This window comes from Leucoraja erinacea, chromosome 1 (genome assembly GCF_028641065.1).
Source record: "Leucoraja erinacea ecotype New England chromosome 1, Leri_hhj_1, whole genome shotgun sequence".
NCBI lineage: Eukaryota > Metazoa > Chordata > Chondrichthyes > Rajiformes > Rajidae > Leucoraja > Leucoraja erinaceus.
In genome coordinates, this window is record NC_073377.1 from 150,720,328 (window position 1) to 150,743,299 (window position 22,972).

The 22,972-nt window shown below is 41.2% G+C and overlaps 1 protein-coding gene across 6 annotated transcripts in view; it reads left to right on the plus strand.

Annotated features, from left to right (window-relative positions):
• Positions 1 to 2,003: 2,003 nt before the first annotated feature.
• gria2b (glutamate receptor, ionotropic, AMPA 2b) overlaps positions 2,004 to 22,972 on the plus strand; it is a 111,848-nt gene continuing 90,879 nt past the window's right edge. For 2 of the 6 annotated variants that reach the window (XM_055645787.1, XM_055645767.1), the window contains exons 1-2: positions 2,004 to 2,413; positions 2,768 to 2,908. In XM_055645787.1, the coding sequence (XP_055501762.1) occupies positions 2,320 to 2,413; positions 2,768 to 2,908 (235 nt within the window). In that variant the 5' untranslated portion in view covers positions 2,004 to 2,319. The remainder of the gene's footprint in view (positions 2,414 to 2,767; positions 2,909 to 22,972) is intronic. The other 4 variants (XM_055645797.1, XM_055645758.1, XR_008724556.1 and 1 more) reach the window with 3 other exon arrangements.

Sequence of the window (22,972 nt, forward strand, 5' to 3'; positions counted from 1 at the left end):
CATTTTGCGATCACACCAATTGGAGCTCAATTGGACATAAAACATCATAATAATTAGCCGGGAATAATTCTGGGTGTGGCGTGGATTTTCAACTGTTAGTTGTGTTATTTCCATTTACCACCTAGAGTATTGTTACTTAGAGCAGGTGACACTTGTCACCTGTTTACCTCCAATTGACGGGTAGCGCGGGGGCACGTATCTCTATATAGATCAAAGCCCTTGATTATCCAGAAGGAATGAAAGGCTCAGTGTGTGGCCCCTCCCACTTAGCATTCCTTACGTTAACCCTGTACCCTGACAAAAATTAAACATATTTGATGCGTCTTGACTTCAAAGTGAAATTGGCTGTATTTAAGTTTAGGAGGCAATACGTGTAGGAAGGAACTGCAGATGCAGGTTTAAACCAAAGATAGACACAAAAACCTGGAGTAATTCAGCGGGGCAGACAGGTAGCAACTCTGCTTAGAAGGAATGTGTGACGCTTCGGGTCGAGACCCTTCTTCAGACTGAGACTCAGGGGGGAAAGGAATACGAGAGATGATACGTGTTGCTAGCCCTTTCAATACAATTATTTGATTAGGAGATTGACGCAAATACATAGGTCTCAATCGTTTGACCAGTCAAAAGGTGTAAACTCCTTCAGGACACATTTCAACTGAAATCTGGTTTTATCTTGCTTGGTACGTCAGTGTTTCAATCACATATTGGTTGGTTTTTTCTACTCTTAAAGTCGTAGCCCCGAAAACGAGAGGGGTCCTGCATTGTTTTGGGAGTAGGCGTGTACATATGATTTGGTGGTTCGGCACAAATGTTATAATCTGCATGAGTTAACAAGTAGGAAAGGATAAATGCATGTTGTATTGTCATTTTTCTTGAGTCATTAGCCTATGTGACCATAAGCTTTCAATATCAATAACAACGCATTTAACAAGTCACTGGATGTATAACCACCTACGTGGGTACCAGGATGCATTATCGTGAGATGTCCTTTGTCCAATGCCTTTCTCTATATCTGACTTTAATTCGCATTAATGTAACATTTCTAAATCGATCATATTAAATAGAGATGATAAATTGGTCGTAACATTCCTTCTTGCGTTCAAAATGGACATTGTATAATAGCTACATTGTAGAGATCGCATTTAGCAAGAATGAACTCGTCGATCATACCTATACCTCACGTTACAAAAATAGATTTAATCCACAGCTAAATTAATGACCCGGCAAAAATAAACATTTTCATTTGTTTAAATTGTGTACAGCGCGACTACCAGATATATGCGTTGAAAAATATTGTCATTACTAACATTGATTATTAAACCAAACATCTTACATAAGTATCGCGAATAGTTTGTTACAATATTAAAGCCGGACTGGCATGTTTGATTAAAATTATATCAATAATTAGTTTGGGATTCTGAAAAAAAAATCACCTTCATCAAAAAAACAATCAGGTGAGTGATTAATATCTTTGAAGAGGCTTGCTGCCCGTGCGATTAGATCCCAACATCCGTGAGGTCGATGTTTAATGAATGAATGGAAATGTTGGACGATCGCTATCGTACAATTTGTGTTTCAGGTTGGCACTGAAATATAATCAACAGCGCCTTGTCAACAGCAAACGGGAATTAATATGAGCTTCGTTGATTTATGACAATTGTAGATTATTTGTCATTAAATCGTGCGTTGTGATTTTTTTTTTAAAAAACGTGAATTGTATTAAAGGCACAACGATGGACATAGGCGATTTTCTTCTTCACCCGCCACCTCCCCCTCCCCAAACTGATACCAATGCTTGTCATTAGAAATGAGTCGCGTTCGGGAGGGGAGGTAAGATGAAATAAGTCATTCCAATGGTGGTGGTGAATATGCAGATCGTAAGTAACATGTTAAAATGGATAGGTTAAGGAAACAACATTCAGAAATAACATGGACGCTTCATGGTTGCGAGAGAACTCCTCTCTCTGGATTGGTAGGGAGAAACGTGCATGTGTTCGGTCGCCGATCGGTTTTTTTTCGTGTGTTCGGATGTATTAAGAATCAGGACATGTCTCTGGCAGCGTGGCTGTGCTGAAGGGGTGTTGCTGGGTAAAGCGCAGTGCTAAAACTGCTTTTCACATTTTCCCACTGTTCCTGTTCTCGCCGCTGCTGCTTTTTTTTTATTCAATCGAGAGGGCAGCGTTCATCAACCAGGTGTTTATTGTTTTTTCTCTTTTCTCTCCCCTTTCTCGAAACGGCGTTATGTAAAGGACCCGAACCTTACAACAAATCCTGAGAAGGAAAGGATTATAACGCGGTTGCAATCTTTTTTTTTCGGAAATGCAAAAGATTATGCAGCATATATCGCTCTTCCTGGCTTCTTGCTTATGCGGACTGGCGTTCAGTGCCTCTTCCCCCACCAGCGTACAAATCGGTGAGTTACTTTCCAGTAAAAATCATTTTAATTACCAAATAAAATCTTTAAAACATTATTTTGTGTGAAATGTCCCAATTCTATCGATTGTCCTCGCCGTTCGTAAAGCATTAGACCAAGAATCAGTGGCTAATATGGATGTTTTTAACAGAAGATAGGCACAAAATGTTTTTAATAGCTGTTTACTTCTGGAGGAGATTGTCAATCAGATTTTGGTATCAGTAATTTCAATTGACATATCTTTTCAAGATCTTCTAAATCTTGCTGGGGGCTATTATTGTATTGATGGGTTTAATCAACAGTGGTAAGGGTATATAAAACTAGTTATCAATATATATATTTTCTTTTTAATAGGGGGGTTATTCCCAAGAGGAGCAGATCAGGAATACAGTGCATTTCGTTTAGGAATTTTCCAGCATAATTCTCATGAACTGAGGCTGACGCCCCATGTTGACAATTTGGAGGTAGCGAACAGCTTCGCCATAACCAATGCATGTAAGTAATCTTGAAGCGGGCGATGCGAAATGTATTGGAATGTTTGTGTCCCTTAGCATGAGCGACAGGGACGGCTCGTCTAGTGTTTATTAGCAATCTGCTTCAACTTGGGTACCGGTTAAATGCGATGTTGTATTTCTCCGTGCCAGGCTGTTGTGCTGTGTGTGTGTGTGTGTGTGTCTGTCTGGGGTGATATAAGGTATCGTGAGCGGTGAAAGCCATCTGTAGCGAAACGAAAACAAAAACACATATCCCCCCCCCCCCCTTTCTAATTGTTTTGGGTTTTATTAGCATGATGTGTCTTGTGTGTTAAACTATTTTTGTTTCCCCCAGACACCGTTCATATTTTGTGGCACGACCACCTCAATGGCAGTTGCTCCACTGCCCACATACAAGTAGCAGCGGGCTGTAGAGAGGGGAAGGGTAAAGATGGTGTGGGCGGGTAGGTAGGGTCAGGAGCACATCTCCTCTACGGTTTTACACGCCGAGTGGAATGCACTCGGAGAGTGAACCGTGGCAATAACTAACGATGGGAGGAAACACCAGTGGGTTATTAGGTCGGGTCCCAAATGATGCGTTCTGGTTATACCACAGTAAGAAAAACTAACGTTGGTCATTATTATTTCTGATGTCACCAAGGTAGGTCACAAATTGGGTGATATGACGCTGACGTCACGCCACTGCAGTGGTATAACACCGAAACATACATGACATAGAAGCACACTAGTCAACGAACGGAGATCAACCAAATGCATGGTCATTCGCACCCTGTGTGTGTGTGTGGGTGTTAGGAAAGGAATGCATAGAGCTTACACACGAAGTGGAGCGAAATTCACAGTAAATGGATATGTACATGTTTTATATGCGTGGCTGTAAAAATTGTACCGTCGGGAGGGAGAAGCGTAAATTCCGCCACACTAGATTATCTCTCAACATTACAGAACGGAGATGTATGAGCATTTAGAGTCACCGAAGATGAAGCTTTAATGGAGGGGGAGGGGGCGGAGTGGGTGGGCGTTTCTTGCCCAGATCAGCTAGACGCGACAAGATCCAAATGTGCCTGTCTTCATTGTGTGAGAACATCAAGCCACGATATGATTGTGTATTCCACTTGCATTCGTAGTTTTCCTGTGCAGCTTTTTATGTGAGATTTTCCTTTTGTGTGTGTGTGTGTGTGCGCGCTGGCTGCCGCTGTGATTTTGTTTTCTCTGTTCGAGGCTGGGACAATTAAATTGCTTTAATCTTCCTCATTATATAACATTATACAACCAAAGGCGCATCTTATATGTAGGATACAAATTAAATGAATTGGATTCAATAGGAATATTATAATGGCGCGCGTATAGGACTGTCCGCTCGGGTTATCCGATTGGGCTGTTCCTGGTTATTTCACCGTGTCGATTTCACAAATATGTTGTTGGGTATCAATCGGTAGTCAATGCTCACTGTCCAATTTATGACTCCGGTGCTCCTTTCACTGGGATCCCATTGATGTGGATGCGGTGAGAGCGGGGTGGGGGTAGCAAAATAAAACGTCAGTGTCGCTTACAAATGAAACACCTTCATTCGCCGAATGTGCATTAAAATGAAATTGCAACACGGGCAAGCGCGCTCCTCCCTAGTCATGTCATTTCACACCGGGCAAGATCTCCCACTCAGGTTCGCGAAGGCGATTTCGCAGAGCTCCGGAATAAAGCCTTTGCGTGGATCTCCACGCTCCTGTCATTGCAAGTGACAGGGCGTATGAGTGCTCCAGCAGAATATGAATATTAATGCGACACATTTAGTTCTCTGTGCAGTACATGGAGTTCCTATTTTTTACTGCTGTAGAAACATTAATTGTGCTTAAGCAAAGCACCCGATGTACGTCACGGCTTGGATGGTTTGGATGGAGATAGAGACCCTTTTCTTCAAACCTACTCTGCAAAAACATTTTGGTCCTCAGCATTTGAAACAAGGAAGCGAACAGTTGAATTCCAGCTGCCCGCACAGATCCGCTTATTCATACATTGCAGAAAACGCTGTTATTGCTTGAATATCTGCATGCAGTTTTTAAGTTTCACTATTGTAGCCCAACGTTGATTTGTTCTCTGGAACCGGCGGACCAAACCCCAACTGCGAGCTGCCTGAATCCCCCCTTTCATAAAATGGCTGGTCTCCTGTGTGCGGGTGGAATGAGTGTCAGTTTCGCTGCGGATTCCAGTCAGCGTATCGGATCTCAAAGTATGCTCCCAATCCCTTGCAAATAAAAAAAAAAAAATATATATATATATATATGCCTTGGAGCGTGTTTGTGACTGAACTGTCAATGGTTAGAGGATATATTTCGGTTAAGTGGTTCTGCACGGGAGCTAATTCCTGCTGAAGACGCTGGTTGTTCACTTACCACCAGGGGGCAGATTGGTCAGCAAGGAAACGGGCTCTATTCAGTCCAGCAGATCCCATCTGTCCCTACAACATACGGTCCACGCAAGTCACCCACACCTTCACATTTCACAATCCATTTAGGAAAAATCTTGGATCATTCCGATTCAGGAATGCAGCACGATATCCCTCACCTCGCAAGTTAAGCATTCATCTTTATTTGTCTGAAGCCAAGACTCCCGACCCGAAGCGTTGCCTCTCCATGTTCTCAGGGGATGATGACTGACGCGCTGAGTTACTCCAGCAATTTGTGTGTTTTTTGTAAACCGATTTCTACTACAGTTCCTTGGTCTACATGGAACTTTATTTCTTCGTCCAAATCAAATTTATCTGAGATGGTCTGTTTTGACCCTGGACTGTTGAATTCGATTAGCGATACAGAAGATTATACCGCATTGGGTTAAAAGTGCCGTCTTCCCCTGCACGCAGGTTCACATTTTGGGATTGCTTTTCAATTTACTAATCTTCTGCAAAATAAATATTAATGCCCAAAAGCGAATAGATTTTATACAAATTGTGACGTTTGATAAGTGTGGTAAATGTAATTTGGGGATTGACCCTCTGATCTCATTAATTATATCAATATCCATTATTGGATTTTTTTTATTGGATAATTTAATCCGTTATTAAGTGCAATTATTTTGATTCACGGAAATGACCCCATCAACGTACAAGTGCATGCATTTGAGCGCCGATGTTAATACGATTTTCTATGTTTCTAAATTGTCAATGGTTTGTGAGTAGCGTGGGTAAGCAGTTGTGCATAAGATTTGGTGATCAGATACAATGGAGCAACGGCGCAATAATCCCTGTATCGCCTGCCCTGTAATACCTATGGGCAGGCGATATATATTATAACATATATATATATATATTATGTATTATAAAACACGATGTAGATAATATGCATGCATAAAATACCGATGGATAACAAAACGAAAGATATCTGATAAATTTAAGACGTGTCTATTCTCTCATTCGGCCAAGGGGACATGTTTACTGACTCATAAGGTCATATGGGATAGGATTAGAATTAGGCCATTCTACCCATCAAGTCTATTCCGCCATTCAATCATGGCTGATCTCTCACTCTCTCCTAACCCCATTCCCCTGCCTTCTCCCCATAACCTCTGACAAGAATCTATCACTGCTTTAAAAGTATCCATTGACTTGGCCGCCACAGCCTTCTGTGACTGAATTCCACAGATTCATCGTCCTCTGACTAAAGAAATTCCTCCTCATCTCCTTCTTTCACGGGGCTTCTGTCAAACAGCACTCGGGTTTTAATATCCCTCACTCGTGTTTTCATATCCTTCACTCCATCCGATCTCTTTAATCTTTTCTACAGCCTAATAATATCCTATTTCAGGCCTCTCGGTCAAGGCCAAATTTAACCATTCCAGGGTTGTGCCTTCAGCTGCCATAACTCTTACGTGTGGAATTTACTGTCTAAACCTTCCCACCACTAACAACTCTCTTCTAATCTAACATGCTACTTAAAATCTATTTTTAATGCCCTTGATATTTCAGTTAACTATCCCATGCAGATACGTGTTTTTCTGATCACCGTTGCTGTGATGTGCTTTAAGATGTTTTACAAGGTTCAATACATTTTGTTAAATACATTTAACATAATTAGTGGAAAGTGACAGAAGTGAACTAACAGTGATGTCTTAACAAGGACAGGGCGAATATAACCTTGCACTCAGTCGATTAATGTTCACTTTGAACATCCATATATTCCCTTCCTGCTGGGTTTGCTACAAAGCACCCATATTGGAAATAAGACTCTGTTTGTTTCCAGACAATTATCCACAATCCCAACTAGATGATTTAATTCATCATGAATTTGCAACTTAATAGAGAAATGCTATCTGGCCTGTTCGATTTCCCTACCTGCTGGATAAACGTGTGAGATTTGAAGAAAGCATGTGTTGCTCTTTATTAACGGAGTGCAAGGGAAGCCAGCGAGTGGCTACAAAATGGCGATAGGAGCTTGTACTTGAGGGCAAACTAATAATTTCAGCATACAGGCCACCATTTTGGTTTGTCAAATTTCTGCGAATCCTATGGAAACACATGAAACACATAATACATGTGGTTAATGCATTGAAAAGCCTGGACATTTTTTGTGTTTTTTTAAAAAAAGGCATTGTCAATCATAACTATGCTATCTAGAAATCATGCAAAGAAAATCAACCCATTTTATGGATTAGCATAGAGTTTCTTTCCCTTCATTAAACACACAGGAGCTAGATTATATTAATGCAGCAATTAAAAACAAAAGCTGCTTTGGGAAGGGAGTCCAGTTGTTCACTGACGGTGTATGAACACATTCAAGCTCGACAGTTCCAGTGGATGCTCTGCAAGTTTAAGATGGACACAAAAAGCTGGAGTAAGATGGACACAAAAAACTGGAGTAAGCTGGAGCGGGACAGACATCATTACTTGAGAGAAGGAATGGATGACATTTCGGGTTGAGACCCTACTTCAGACTCTTTAAACCTAAAATTAATTTAGTTTCGTTTAGTTTAGAGATGCAGTGTGAGCTGTGCTTGGATACACTATTATTGTAGGCGACGAATGGAAGGTAAGGATGGAGTTGAAGAGTGCAAACTACCTGACAATTGAAACTGCAAGAGGTGAATTTCCACAGAGGTTCTCTTCTCATGATTTCTATGTAAAGACTGGGAACAAAACAATGAGAAAATATGCCCAATGGAAATCTAATCATCGTGATAACAGAAAAAACCCCAATTTAAATCTTGACAGCATTGACAACCGTCCCATGCAGCTTTAAAATTCAGGATTGGATGCAAACAGAATTAAATGGGAGAATTGCCAAGATACGTGCAGAGGTTGAGAGTTTCAGAGGGTATTTTATAGAATGTGCAGGGGTGGAAATGGAATTGTCCAGGATGACAAATGGCTTTGGTGCTGTCGTCAGCAGAGTGCAAAGGCTGGGCTTGTAAACAGTCGTGAGTGGAGAAGCAGGATTGATTGAACAAGGGGGCTTGGCACAGTAGCACAGCTTGTGGAGCTACCGTGACCTTGTTGGTTCTTTCTCCCACATCCCCAAAATATACACCAGATTCAAGAATAGCTTCTTCCCCGCTGTAATCAAAGTATTGAAGGACTCAGTCTGAAGAAGGGTTTCGGCCCGAAATGTTGCCTATTTCCTTCGCTGCATAGATGCTGCTGCACCCGCTGAGTTTCTCCAGCATTTTTGTGTACCTATTGAAGGACTCATATGTTTGGGATGAATCCCCGATCTTCCAATCTACCTAATCATGCCAATGCATTTTTTAAAATTGCATTTTCTTTGTAGCTTTAATGGTATATTCTGCACACTGTTTATTTTCTTTTTTGCACTACCTGGTGTAACTCATGTATTTTATGATTTACGTGGATAACACAAAACACATTTTGTCATTGTATCTCGGTACATGTGACAATAATAAACCAAAATTAATTTGTGGGCTGGTACATTAATTGGCTACTGGAAATAATTTCTGTAGGGAGTGGTAGAATCTGGAGGGGTTGAAAGGAATGTAAAAATAACAAAAAATGGTTGGGGTTGGATTAGCATAAAAGTGGATAGTGGATAGTCGGGCAGGTAACTTGTGGTATGAAGGATGTGTTTCTATGTTGAATCTCTCTCCACATAAAGATCACCAATTATTTGACCTGGTGTTAAACCACATTGAAGCTACAGCCCAGAAAGTCCAGCAATGCCTGTACTTCATCAGAAGACTAAGGAACTTCAACATGTCTCTAATGACTCTTACCAACTTCCACAGCTTGGTTGAGCAACAGCTCTGCCCAAGACCGTAAGAAATTACAGAGAGTTGTGGATGTAACACATCGCATGAACCAGTCTCCCACCATCGACTCCATCTCCCTTCATGTGCCTCGGGAAAGAAGCCCACATAATCAAGCACCATTTTCCCCCAGGTCATTCCCTCTTCTCCCCTATCCTGTCAGAAAGAAGATACAAAAGTTGGGCCGAATGGCCTGTTTCCACGCTGTATTACTAAAAGCTTAATGGAACATAACACCAGAATCAGGAACAGTTTCTTTCCTCCTGTTGTCAGGCACCTGAAGGGACACAATCAAGATCTTCCAACCTACCTCATTGCAGACCTTGCACTTTGTATTTACACTTTCCCAGTAATTATAATGCTATAACACTATAACAAAAGAAACTTTGCCATCGAGTATTGTTCACTTTGCAATATCTGTAGTACTTATGTTTGCCTTGTGTTACTCATGTGTAGTATTATTTGACTCTACAGCATGCCACCATAATCTTTCATGGTATCTTGGTGCACCCAACAATAAAAAGCCAATGCCAATAGGATGAACGCAATGTAGTCGTTTATGGAATCTCAATGCCAATTTTAGTCGATGTGATAGGAATGAAAGACAAGAGAGTTTTTGTTGGGATAAGATTGTGTGATCTACTTTACAACATGCTACAATTGGCCACAGGCCTTTTTAAAAGGCGGCACATGAACAGGTCATTTTATGGGTGAACTGGTTTTGCCTCCGCCCATTCCCCAGACGAGCGGCTTGGTGACACCCTGTTAGCGCGCGCCGGTTTACCGATGTGGAATCAGTAAGTATGGATGTATTTTTGCAAATAGTTTAATTTGTTTCTCAATCATTCACAGCAATATGTTTAAAGTTGGTGGGGTGGGCTCGTGTTGCACCGAGGCCAGGACCTTGCTGTTGGTCCTGAGCGAGGGCTCACGCCGGATCAGCAACAGGGAAGGTCGCTGGCGCTGCTCACCCGGGACTGATCACACCGAGACTGCTCACGCCCGCACTGATCACACCGCACTGCTCACATTGGGACTGCTCACACCCGCACTGGTCACACCCACATTGCTCACACCCGCACTGCTCATACCCGCACTGATCACAACGGTACTGCTCACACCGCACTGCTCACGCTCACACTCGCACTGCTCACACCCGCACTGCTCACATTGGGACTGCTCACACCCGCACTGGTCACACCCACATTGCTCACACCCACATTGCTCACACCCGCACTGCTCACATCCCCACTGCTCACACTCCCATTGCTCACACCTCCATTGCTCACACCCGCACTGCTCACACCCGCACTGCTCACACTCCCATTGCTCACACTGGGACTGTTCACACCCTCACTGCTCACATCCCCACTGCTCACACTCCCACTGCTCACACCTCCATTGCTCACACCCGCACTGCTCACACCCGCACTGCTCACATTCCCACTGCTCACATTCCCACTGCTCACACTCCCATTGCTCACACTGGGACTGTTCACACCCACATTGCTCACACCCGCACTGCTCACACCCGCACTGCTCACACCTCCATTGCTCACACCCGCACTGCTCACACCCCCATTGCTCACATCCGCACTGCCCATACTCCCACTGCTCACACTCCCATTGCTCACACTGGGACTGCTCACACCCACACTGCTCAAATCCCCACTGCTCACACTCCCACTGCTCACACTGGGACAGCTAACACCCGCACTGCCCACACCGGGACTGCTCATGCCCAGACTGCTCACACAACCAAAGGGGACAGGTACACAGCCCAGGGAGGTGCCTGGGGCGGATGGGTGACAGATTCTGCTCCCACTATTCACCGTTACCACTCAGACTAACGGCCCAACAGCCTCCATCACACCTCCCGCATCTCTCTCATCGCTGGGATGCCGCCTCCAGCCGGCGCCCACTGTGTTCCGTAGTAATTCAACATGAGTCCAGAAATGCACATACAGTATTTGTTCGTAGAATGCAGTACCTTTGATAGCTGGTGCTTGCCAAGTGAAACAAGTATTTGTCTTCCAAGAGAGATCCCTGGTTGCGGTCAACCTTATCTCAGTTCCTAATGCTGTTGCCATAGTTTTTGCCAGATCTTGTTGAGATGAAATCCCAGATGGAGGATATATTTCTCAGCCTTTCTATTCCTTCTCTGGGTCTCCCAAGCTGAACCCTACAATTCACACACAGCACACATTCCCTTCCAGGCGCTGCCAGGAGGGTTCAGCCCAGTTGGACCAAGATCCCCGCGATTGTATCAGAAGACCCGAAGGACAACTTCCAATAATTCTTATTTAGTCTCATGCATTTTACTAAAGGCTTGCAGAGCGAATAATGAGGATATCCTATGTGATAGCTTTGTACTCTCATTTCCTCAAACTAACAATCTCTTGTGAATCCTACCGGGTCGAATTGCAATCGTCCTTCACTTCTTTAATATCACAACCAATCTCCTCATTCCAAGACTCTTCAAGATTTTACTCTTTAATCCCAGACTATTTTATGATCCGGAGATGGGTCCCGACCTGAAATGTCGCCTATCCATGTCCTTCATATATGGTACTTGACCCTCTGAGTTTCCCCTGTATTTTGTGATTTGCTCTTATTATCCTACTCAGTTGAGTCCCACAGTCACCACACTTTCCCTAGATGATGTGACCGATGGCCTGATGTTTCCACCTGGGGATTCTGGCTTTTGGGAGATATTGGAGAGAAGCGGTTGTTCAGGTTTGAGGAACCACAGGACAAATGCTGGGGCTGGCCTAGATGGGATATGGGTGGGGATGTTCCAGATGAATTCCAGAGTGAAGCCGGGAGATCATCGTGGACAATGCAACGTCACAAAATGTAGATCTTCATCTGGGTTATATCTCATATATGACACAAACCACCACAATACCATTGAGCACTGGGAAAATAGTACCGCATTGTTATTGTTTTAAGCTAAGCATACTGTCATGTTTGAAGATGACCTTATTCAAATGATTGCTTCATTCTGTATGCACCATCTATCCCATTATACCCCATTCTAATAGCATTTGACAACCCTCCTTTAGGATGAACAATTGTGGTACTGCTCCTGCAAGATTAATGATCAATAATGTAAAGTTGTTCAACAGTGCAGCCAACAACACATTATTTTTTCATATCAATTACAGATGGTGATCCTTTCCAAAACCCTCTCTTGAGTAACTAAAGGCTACTGTAATGCTCATTATTTTTGCCTCATCTTTAAAGTTTATAATTTGGATACATTTTGCTCCAGCTGTTATGTATATAGATGACACCTGATGCAATAGATGACAAAGTAGATATAAATTGTTGTTATCTTATATCTTATGCAGTAGCTAAATAGCTTGCATAAGACCTGAACTTTTGCCATTGCCTTTTTATGATTTTTGGACAGATCCAATCTCACATCTTATTTAAATTTGAGTAGATTATTAGACGGGGGCTTCAAAGGATGTGCAAAATAATTATCATGCATTTGCAAATTTTAAGACTCCCATTAGAGTGTGAATACTGCTTTTATTCTCTCCACAAATGCTATCTGAGTTCCTCCAGCACTTTGTATGTTGTTCTATATTCAAGCATCTGCAGTTCTTTGAGTCTATTTTTTTCATTAATATCTGTATATTGTAAATGGCAGCCAAAGGTATCCAGATTCCTGCTGCGACTTTGACAACTGCAAGTAAAATAAAGAGAAATAAAAACGGCACAAATTCTAAGTCTCTCAGCGAATGTTGTAAAGCCAAGTTTGCAGGATTGAACAACATGTTTTCTAATATTGAAAAAAAGCCAACTAAAATTGTTTATCAGTTTTGAAATCTAAAATTGATAAATTGAATATTTTTACAATGTAATCCTCGGTGAATGAGGGATAGGGATCATGTGCAGATAGATGAGATTAGTTTTCTTGGCATCATGTTCAGCACAGACATTATGAGCCAAGGGCCCTATTCCTGTGTTGTACTGTTGTATGTCCTATGACTGGGCTTGGGTGAGTCAACACCAAAATGAACCTACATAACCCTTGTCTTTAATATGTCCAGGAGCAAGTTCAGTGATTTAAGATGCGCACCTCAATCATTTTCATTTCCAATGTGAAACCCATTCCTATTTTAGAATGAATCAAGACTCCATTTATTTATTTATAGTTATTCATTGTACATTGGAGGATTTAGCTTGAATATAGATTAACTGATTTATTTGTGTTCATATTTTTCCATATAAATTTGGTGCAAAACTTCAGTTGTTAGTGCAACTGATGGCTGAATATCACTAGAATCTTGGATTCAGCTTCTATATTTATTTTTTTATACATAATTCAAAAATTCAGTGACAATTGTCAGCAAGTTCATATAATAACCTCTGAACTTATTCAGTACAATGATTAAAATTGACCCTCCACCTGAACTGTTCTGTGATTCTCATTAAAATATTGTACAATGTATTTAAAATATGATTTTGCTGTAACTTATAATTTACTTATAAAGATCTAATATAATATAGAAATAGCAACAAATGTGAGTTTCGTAAATATCTAACTTGAGATTTTGTGGGGTTTTCAATCACAGTTCCAGGTGAATCTACTGTACAACATTATGTCTCATGCATGCAGTAATATATTAGTGAACTCGCAGAGAGAGACCCCGGAAATGGGTGTTTTCCTGATTACTTCCTGAAGATGAGATGGAAATCATGAAGTGAAAATAAATATTTTTTACAGGATTTCCAAGGTTGTGTGGAATAAGACTGGAAATTCATCCTCAGTGGGCAGCTAATGAATAGTGCTGCAAATATTTTAGTAAAGGATTTTGTTTGCTCAGATACATTGAGATTGGGGTTGATTAAGAATAGCGTTATGCTGCATCTTATCGTCCTTTGAGGACAAGGGAGCGCCTATTATTAACAACACATTCTGTATCAATGCCTAATGTCCTTAAGAGAAACGTAAGAGACTGCAGATACTGGAATCTTGAACAGATAAACAAACCGCTGGAGGAACAGCGAGTCAAGCAGCATCTGGGGAGGAATATAGACAGACACAAACCATTCTCTGACTTACAGAGTTCCTACAGCAGTTTTTGATTCTACCTAATATTACATTTGATAATCTTCTTCGGATCGTTTACCTTGTTGTGGTGAAGAGGCTTGCGTGCCCCCATGATTCCGAGAGCGATGCCGTCAGAAGCACCAGCTTCTGGTAGGGCCATCCATGGCAGTAAGGTCGAGGATGAGGGTCCTGACTAAGAACGATCCAACGTACAAGACCTCAACGGCGGACCGGGAGGACAAAGTTACCGCAAACACAACGGCTGTGAAGGCGGATGAAAGCTGCAACAGATCTATCAGCTCCAATCGTCTTGGTTCCCTTGCCATTGGAACTAGTTGATTGATTTGTGAAGGACTGTGTGCTTCTTGGAGTGCAACATCAAGTACATGTTAAACAAACACACGCACGGGCATCTTAGTTCTGTGAGCAGAAAAACAATGGAGCATAGACCATCATCCTCAACCTCGTGGGATAGCCACGGCGACATTTGATCAATTTTAAATGCTTAATAGAGGTGAATAAAATTTGCTTAGATTCTCATGTAAGATTGAGAAAATTCAGTGCAGTTCTTCTCTGAATAAACAGTACTAGGCACAGAAAAATATCTATAACTTCTTAGATCACAGTTCATTTTAGACGGAACATGTAACCGTCTTTGCCAATTTTCTTTAAGATTGCATAAACATGATGATATCTCCATGTAAAAATGCAGTTATTTTTGAATGATGTTGCACACAGTTTCCTTAAAAGATTTGGAGGTAAATTTCTGTAGCTGATCAGCCAAAATGGTTCTGTGTGATGTTATTCATAAATAGAACAGAAAGTATTTTATTGAATCTTCATGACTATTCCACTAAACACATGGCATCATTGGCTTTGCCCAATATTATTATATTTTCCAAATGCCCTGTGATGACTTTCACCATAATACAGAGGAGAGGGAGTCCCATGTGTCCTGTCAGTGGTGCCGGCCCAAAAAAAGCGCTGGGCCCAGGGGCTACAATGTGAGCCGCAACAACAGCCGAACGTTACTCTGTGGTTTAGCAATTACCACAATGACCAATCAACATAGCTTTTATTCACTATCTGTTTCTGTGCTCTACTGCTTTAGTTATTTATACATATTCTTCTGAATAAAAAGATTAGAAATTGAGACGACAATCCAAGGCTTGAGCATATAATTTAATGCATTCTTAAGGAAATACTATGCCATCAGAATTCCCAGTTTTTTTAGCTGAAATGCCCCAAAGTCTTTGATAGCAGTGCATCCACAAACAATGTTTGATGCTTGCTGAAGCTTGCAACAAACAAGTGATTACTGAACCTGCTAACCTAACAATTACTATAATTCAAACAATGTAATTTCCGAGAGAGGTCAGATGTCGCTGCTTAATGGTTTTTTTTTCTTACTGCACTGTTTGGACAGAATTAACTCCTGGTGTACTGTTTCGTGTTCTTGCATACAATTATTGTGGTAGTAAGTATTTCATCTTTCTGTTTTTGTGAATTACTTTATTTATAAACACATTAAAAAAATCATGGGTTAATCCACTCAAAATGTTCAGGCATTGTTAATATTTTGTGGGTTGAAGCTGTCACATATCTTAGTTGTCAAATGAAGTTCTTTGGATAAATTGAACCTATTAAGTACTGGGTTATTTCATATATTCAGAGTAGTAATCTATCCAAACAAAATCAATACTAAGGAAGTGAAAAATACAATTTCTGTGAATGCTATCCAAGAAGTTGCAGATGGTAAAAGATGCTGGTTTCTAATGATTTTAAATCCAGTTTGTTGTTCAAAGTCCACAAGAAAACTGCCTGGCCACAGTATCCAGAGCTGGATTTATGAATGATTGCAGATTCAGTAATAGTGGCTTATATCAGAATCCAACATCCATCCAAAAGATACGAGATCTTTAGAAAGCTTGTCTTTGTTTGAAAGCTAAAATGCAAAATCTATTGCACATTGTAAAGATATCGGACAATAAACATCCTACTTGTTTTGACTTTCGGCAAAGTATATGGAAAAACCTTGCAACCATTCAAGTTCAACCATACAACCTTTTGATCCTTTAGCCTCTTTAACCAAACCTGTGTGTTTTACTCTGTATTTAGTTATTCATACTGCCAAGTCAGGATATTGAGTCAGAAGAAGGGTCTCGACCCGAAACATCACCTATTCTCTTTCTCCAGAGATGCTGTCTGACCCGCTGAGTTACTCCTGCTTTTTGTGTCTCTCTTCAGGATATTGTTGGCATGTGCTTCTTTAGCATTTGTCATATTCACTTCAGAGACAGCATGAGTTGCTTCACAAAAGGTGTCATATTAAACATTGTTGGTTGTTCCTTTCTCCAGTATGGGATGGCTTCTGGCACTCCGTCTGTCAGCTCAGCTAGGACTGGATTATGTTGCCATTCTAAGACAACTATTGAATGGCACATGTCCCCAAGATTCAAGCTCATGAACTACTGGCTGGTGGTCAACAAGTTCACAAATAGTATAATGTTTAAAAAAAACTTGGATAGCTTTCACAGAAATTGTATTTTTTCACTTCCTCAGTATTGATTTTGTTTGCATAAATTACTACACTGAACTTCCTTGTTCATTCTGTGAAGAATCTAAGAAAATATAAGTTTATATTTCATTCAGTGCAATATAATGCAATTGCTCTTGGATTAAATTGCTGTGTAGTCATTTCATGTCCAGTGTGTTAAAATGCAAATATCTTTCACATTCCAGTTATTTTTTTCAGGAAGCCACGCAAGGAATTCAGTATTTCAGTAAAGCAGTGAATGGGGACAAGCAATCCTTAGGCAATGATAGGGATTAAAATATTGTCTTCAAGAATGAAAAGATGGCTTATTATTTGTTATTTGCAGTAACATGGAAAAATGATTGGCACTTCCAATAATTCGAAAGGTGAGGTTAAGGTAAAAAGCTAATTGGAACCATGAAGAAGTTCCAGATTGTGGCAGATGCCTGACCGTTTTGCTATGTCACTGCTGGCTTTTAAGAACAAGCAGGAAGTAATCTTTTCATTTTTTAAACAATATTTTAATCCCTATAATTACCTGAAAATTGCATAAAGGAGCAGGGAGATGGGAGGAAGAGAAGGGGTATAGGGAGGTATTACTTGAAATTGGGAAATTCAATGTTCATGCCATTGGGTTGCAGGTTTCCCCCCCTCTTTCAATCCACCAATCACTTTTACCAGGGTTTGCCCTCTTCTATCTTTTTTTTCCAGTCCCCTCCCCTCCCCCCCTCCCTCACTCCATCAGTCTGAAGAACGATCCTGACCCAATGTATTGTCTGTCCATTTATCTCCACAAATGCTGCTTGACCCGCTGAGTTCCTCCAGCACGTTGTTTTTTGGTCCAGGTTACAGCATCTGCAGTCTCTGGTGTTTCCAAGGTAATAATGGGGACAGAAAAATAATAAATTAAAGAGACATAGAAAAGATTGAAATAAAAAGAAAGAAAGATTGGATGAAAGAATGGATTGGAAGAAACAAAAGGCACAGACCATTTGAAGTAATGAGCACTTTTTTCTCATATTCTGATACTGGGCCAAGGAAGAACGTTACTCTAAGGCTCCACGTGTTGTAATTTTGCAGCATTAAAGAAGAGATCAGAGTAAGCTTCCATTCTTTTTTAACAAGGCTGACATTTGAAATGGTACAAAATTGACCAACAGCTTGTGGGGATTACCAACTGGCAGGTTATCTCTTCCACAGCATTAATTGCAGGGTGATTTATATAGTAATAACAAGGGTCATTAAACCTGTTATTATTCTGCCAACAACTTTTAGCCCAGTGATGTAAATGGAAATGATGCTATTTCATCAAGGATTGCATGGATTTTCTGAAGTTACAGTGAAAGAGAGAAGAATCCAGTTCTTTGCCTATTGTTTTACTACAGTTTAGCTTCGTGATACAGTGTGGAAACAGGCCCTTGGACCAGCGATCCCCGCACACTAACACTATCCTCCACACACACAAGGAACAACTTTACATTTATACAATTAAACCAAGCCAATTAACTTACAAACCTGTAAGTCTTTGAAGTGTGGGAGGAAACCGAAGAGCTTGGAGAAAACCCACGCAGGTCACGGGGAGAATGTACAAACTCCATACAGACAGCACCCATAGTCAGGATTGAACCCAGGTCTCCGGTGCTGTAAGGCAGCAACTCTGCCGCTGTGCCACCGTGCCATTTTCTGTACTCTTGTCCGTTATTGTCACATTTTATCATCATTCATACTTGTAAAGGGAAACTAAAATCAAACATTTTAATCAGTTTACCAGTTAGGAAACATGCCATTTTCATTTTGAATTAATCAAGGCACTTCAATTGCACAGGAAATTTTTTTTTTCAGAATTTCATTGTGACTTTTGTGATAACATATTGATTTCAGATTAATAAACAAATCATTTTTAAAACGTTTCCTTTAATGTCATAGGTCATTGGATAATGCATTGTTCCGTATCATTTGTGCCTGTTAATTAATGTACTCAAATGAATAGAAAGTTGTCACACTCCCAAAAGAATTTATAAATATGGAAAAGGGTAACTAGAGAGAGAGTGGGGCCTCTCAGGAATCTCAGGAATCAAAAGCGGTCACCTCTGTGTGAAACCACAGGAGATGGGCAAGGTCCTCAATGAGTATTTCTCGTCTGTATTTACCGAGGAGAAAGACAGTAGGCTGGAGTAACTTGGGGCAGTCAATGGAAGTGTCTTGAGAGCAGTCAGTGTTACCGTCAAAGAAGTACTGAAAGTATTATCGTGCATGAAGGTAGACAAATCTCCAGGGCCTGAGAAGATATATCCGAGGACATTGCGGGAAACTAGAGAGGAAATTGCGGGAGCCCCGGTTGAAATTTACGAGTCGTCCTTGAATACAGTAGAGGTGCCGGAAAACTGGAGGGTGGCAAATGTTGTACCTCTTTTCAAGAAGGGCTGCAGGGAAAATGCTGGGAAGTATTGGCCGATGAGCTTAACATCTGTAGTTGGTAAGTTACTAGAGAGTATTCTGAGGGATAGGTTATACAGGCATTTGGATGGGCAAGGGCTGAGTAGGGTTAGTCAGCATGGTTTAGTATGTGGGAGGTCGTGTCCCACAAATTTGATAGATTTCTTTGAAGACATGACCAAAATGGATCAGAGCTGTAAAATGTTGTGTACATGGATTTTGGTAAGGCATTCGACAAGGTTCTACATGGTAGGCTGCTCTGGAAGGTTAGATCACATGTGATCCAAGGAGAGATAGCTGAATGGATAGCAAATTGGCTCCATGGAAGGAAGCAGAGGCTGATGGTGGAAGGTTGCTTCTCGGACTGGAGGCCTGTGATAAGTGGTGTGCCTCAGGGTTCGGTGCTGGGCCCATTACTCTTTGTCATCTACATCAATGATTTGGATGAGAACATACAGGGCAAGATTAACAAGTTTGCTGATGATACGAAATTGAGTGATTTTGCAGATAGTGAAGATGATTGTGAAAGATTGCAGCAAGATCTGGATCGATTGGCTGAGGATTGGTTGATAGAATTTAATACTGAGAAGTGTGAGGTGGTGCATTTTGGAATGTCTAACAAGGGCAGGACCTACACAGTAAATGGTAGGCCTCTGGGGACTGTTGTAGAGCAGAGGGATCCAGGACATCAGGTGCATGGTTCCTTGAAGGTCGAGTTGCAGGTAGATAAGGTTGTCATAAAGACTTTTGGCACATTGGCCTTCATCAGTCAGAGTATTGAGTATAGAAGTTGGGAGGCCATGTTGCAGTTTTATAAGATGGTGGTGAGACCTCACTTAGAGTATTGTGTTCAGCTCTGGGCACAACACAATGTTACAGGAAAGACATTGTCCAGCTTGAATGGGTTCAGAAAAGATTTTCGATGATGTTGCCTGGACTGGAGGGTGTGAGCTACAGGGAGAGATTGAGCAGACTGGGTCTCTATTCCATGGAGTGCAGGAGGATGAAGGGTGATCTTATAGAGGTGTAAAAAATCATGAGAGGAATAGATCGGGTAGATGCACAGAATCTTACCCAGAGTTGGGGAATCGAGGACCAGAGAACATAGGTTCAAGGTGAAGAGGAAAAGATTTAATAGGAATCCGAGGGATAACTTTTTCACACAAAGGGTGGTGGGTGTATGGAACAAGCTGCCAGAGGAGGTAGTTGAGACTGGGTCTATTCCAATGTTTAAGAAACAGTTAGACAGGTACATGGATAGGACAGGTTTGGAAGGATATGGACCAAGCACAGGCAAGTGGGACGAGTGTAGCTGGGACATTGTAGGCCAGTGTGGGCAAGTTGGGCTGAAGGGCCTGTTTCCACACTGTATCACTCTATGACTCTATCAGCGATTTTGTGAGATTTATCTGCCCAAGTTTAAATGTAAGCTATTAAAAGTACTGATGAATAAACATATTATACAGAGGATTTGAAGTTGGCTTATTTAGTGAAGGGTAAATGTTCCACTGTTGGCAAAAGACAAAGTCAGACAAAGGCAGCTTTTATAGATTCTCTAATTCTGCAGATGCGCTGCATTTTTAAGTGATCTGTGATGCTGTAGTCAGTTCATTCCATTTATCTACTAACAGGACAATAAACATAATACTGACACTTCCCTTCATTGACCACTTTTGCATTTATAATACATCGGACGTGTTTGCAGATGCAATAAGATCTCTGTTTCCAGAGACAGGAAGGGAATTGTTCATATATGTCTTGTTTTATGCCACTTCCCTTGAATACCCTTCTAATAAGGAGGATGGAGTCAAAAGCCCAGTGTGTGGGAAATTGTTAGATAAATAAACTGACCATATTCTCGGCCGTTTTTTTCAACATTTATGGTTAGATTGGGGTTCAAGTTTATGTTTCCATGAAATAAGGAGCACAGCTAGATAGTGAGGTAAAAGAGGTATGCAGCATGTATGACTTCACCAGTTGTGGCGAAGAATATAATGATTAGAATGTTATGTTGCAGCATTACAAAAAAACTAGTTAGACTGTGCTTGGAGTATTTTGTGTAGTTTGGAAGGATGTTGTTGCCCTGGAGAGAGTGCATAGGAGATAGATATGTGGCGAGAATGGATGAGCTAGTTTAGGAAGGTACTGCAGATGTTGGTTGAAACTGATGATACACACAAAATGCAGATGCAATTCCAGAGATGCTGCCTGTCCAGCTGAGTTACTCCAGTATTTTGTCGCTCTCTTTGGATAAGCTAGTTTGTTTTCTGTGGAATGAACAATGCTGAGGGTTGACCTGAGAGAGGTGACCTGTGAGAAGTTTGTAAAATGACAAAAGGCATAGACAGGCACAGACAGTCAGAATCTTTTTCCCATGCTAAGGATATTAACATCAAAAGGACATAGATTTAAGCCGAGAGTAAGTTTTACATAAAACATTGAAGAGTATCGCACAGGAATGGGTCCTTCAGCGCACAATGTTTTTGACAAACATAATGCCGAACTGATACTGAACTGATATTATCCGCCTGCACATGATCTACATCCCTCTATTCCCTGCACTTTCATGTGCTTATCTAAAGCCTCTTAAACGCCACTAGTGTACCTGCCTCCACCCACCACCTCTGGCAATGCGTTCCAGACCCCCCCATCACACTCTGTGTACAAAAACTTGCCCCGCATATCACCTTTAAACTTTCCCCAGAAATGAATTAAATCAACGTTCCGTTTTTTTTCTTTCAATCAGCCCCTGAGTCTTTAGCTTCCGCCCTAAAGAGTCCCAAAACGATGGAAGGCAGTCAAACAAAATTTCAGGTAGGTGGGCAAATTGAGGGAGATAGAGAAAACACAGTTCTTGAGATGGGATCATAAGATCATGTGATAGGAGGAGAATTAGGCTATTCAGCACACCAAGTCTACTCTGCCATCCAATCATGGCTGATTTATCTCTCCCTCCCAACCCCATTCTTTGCCTTCTCCCCTTAATCTCTGACACCCGTACTAATCAAGAATCTATCTATTCAATTATCCACTGGTGGCCTCCACAGCCTTCTGTGGCAAAGAATTCCACAGATTCACACATTCATGAGAAGAGATTAGTGGCAATAAAATGGTCCAAGTGAGAACAATCAATGGGCAGATTGTTACAAACTTGTCAAAGGTTCAGTATGAAATAAAAAAAGATCAGTGACTAATTTTCTCTCCAAATGCCAAGTATAATCAACGTGAACTAAGTCATGCATGAGCACATACTTCCTGTCTCAACTATATCATTAAAACTTTCTGTTGCAATACTTTGATAATGTGTTACATCAGAATATAAGACATATTGTATAACAGACAAAAGAATATACTGCTATGGCCAAGAAAGCACCCCAATGCCTCTACTTCCACAGATACCTACGAAATGCTCCAATGACTCACCAAATTCTCTAGAAACACTGCAGAAAGCATCCTATTGGGATACATTACAGCTTAGTTTGACGAAAGCTTTACCCAAGACTGCAAACTATTGCAGATAGTCCTGATGTGGTTCAATATGTCAATCAAACCGACTTTCCCACAATTTACTCCATCTACACCATGCTCTCTCGAGAAAGCAGCCAACATAATCTAGGACAATTTTCACCCTGGGTATTCCCTCTCCCTCTGCTGTCGGCCAGAATGTCGATAAAGAAAGCTTGAAAGCACATATCACCAGATTTAGGACCAGCTTCTTCCCTGTTGTCATCACACTACTGAACAATCCTCTCATCAACTAGAGTGTCTTCCAACCTACCTCA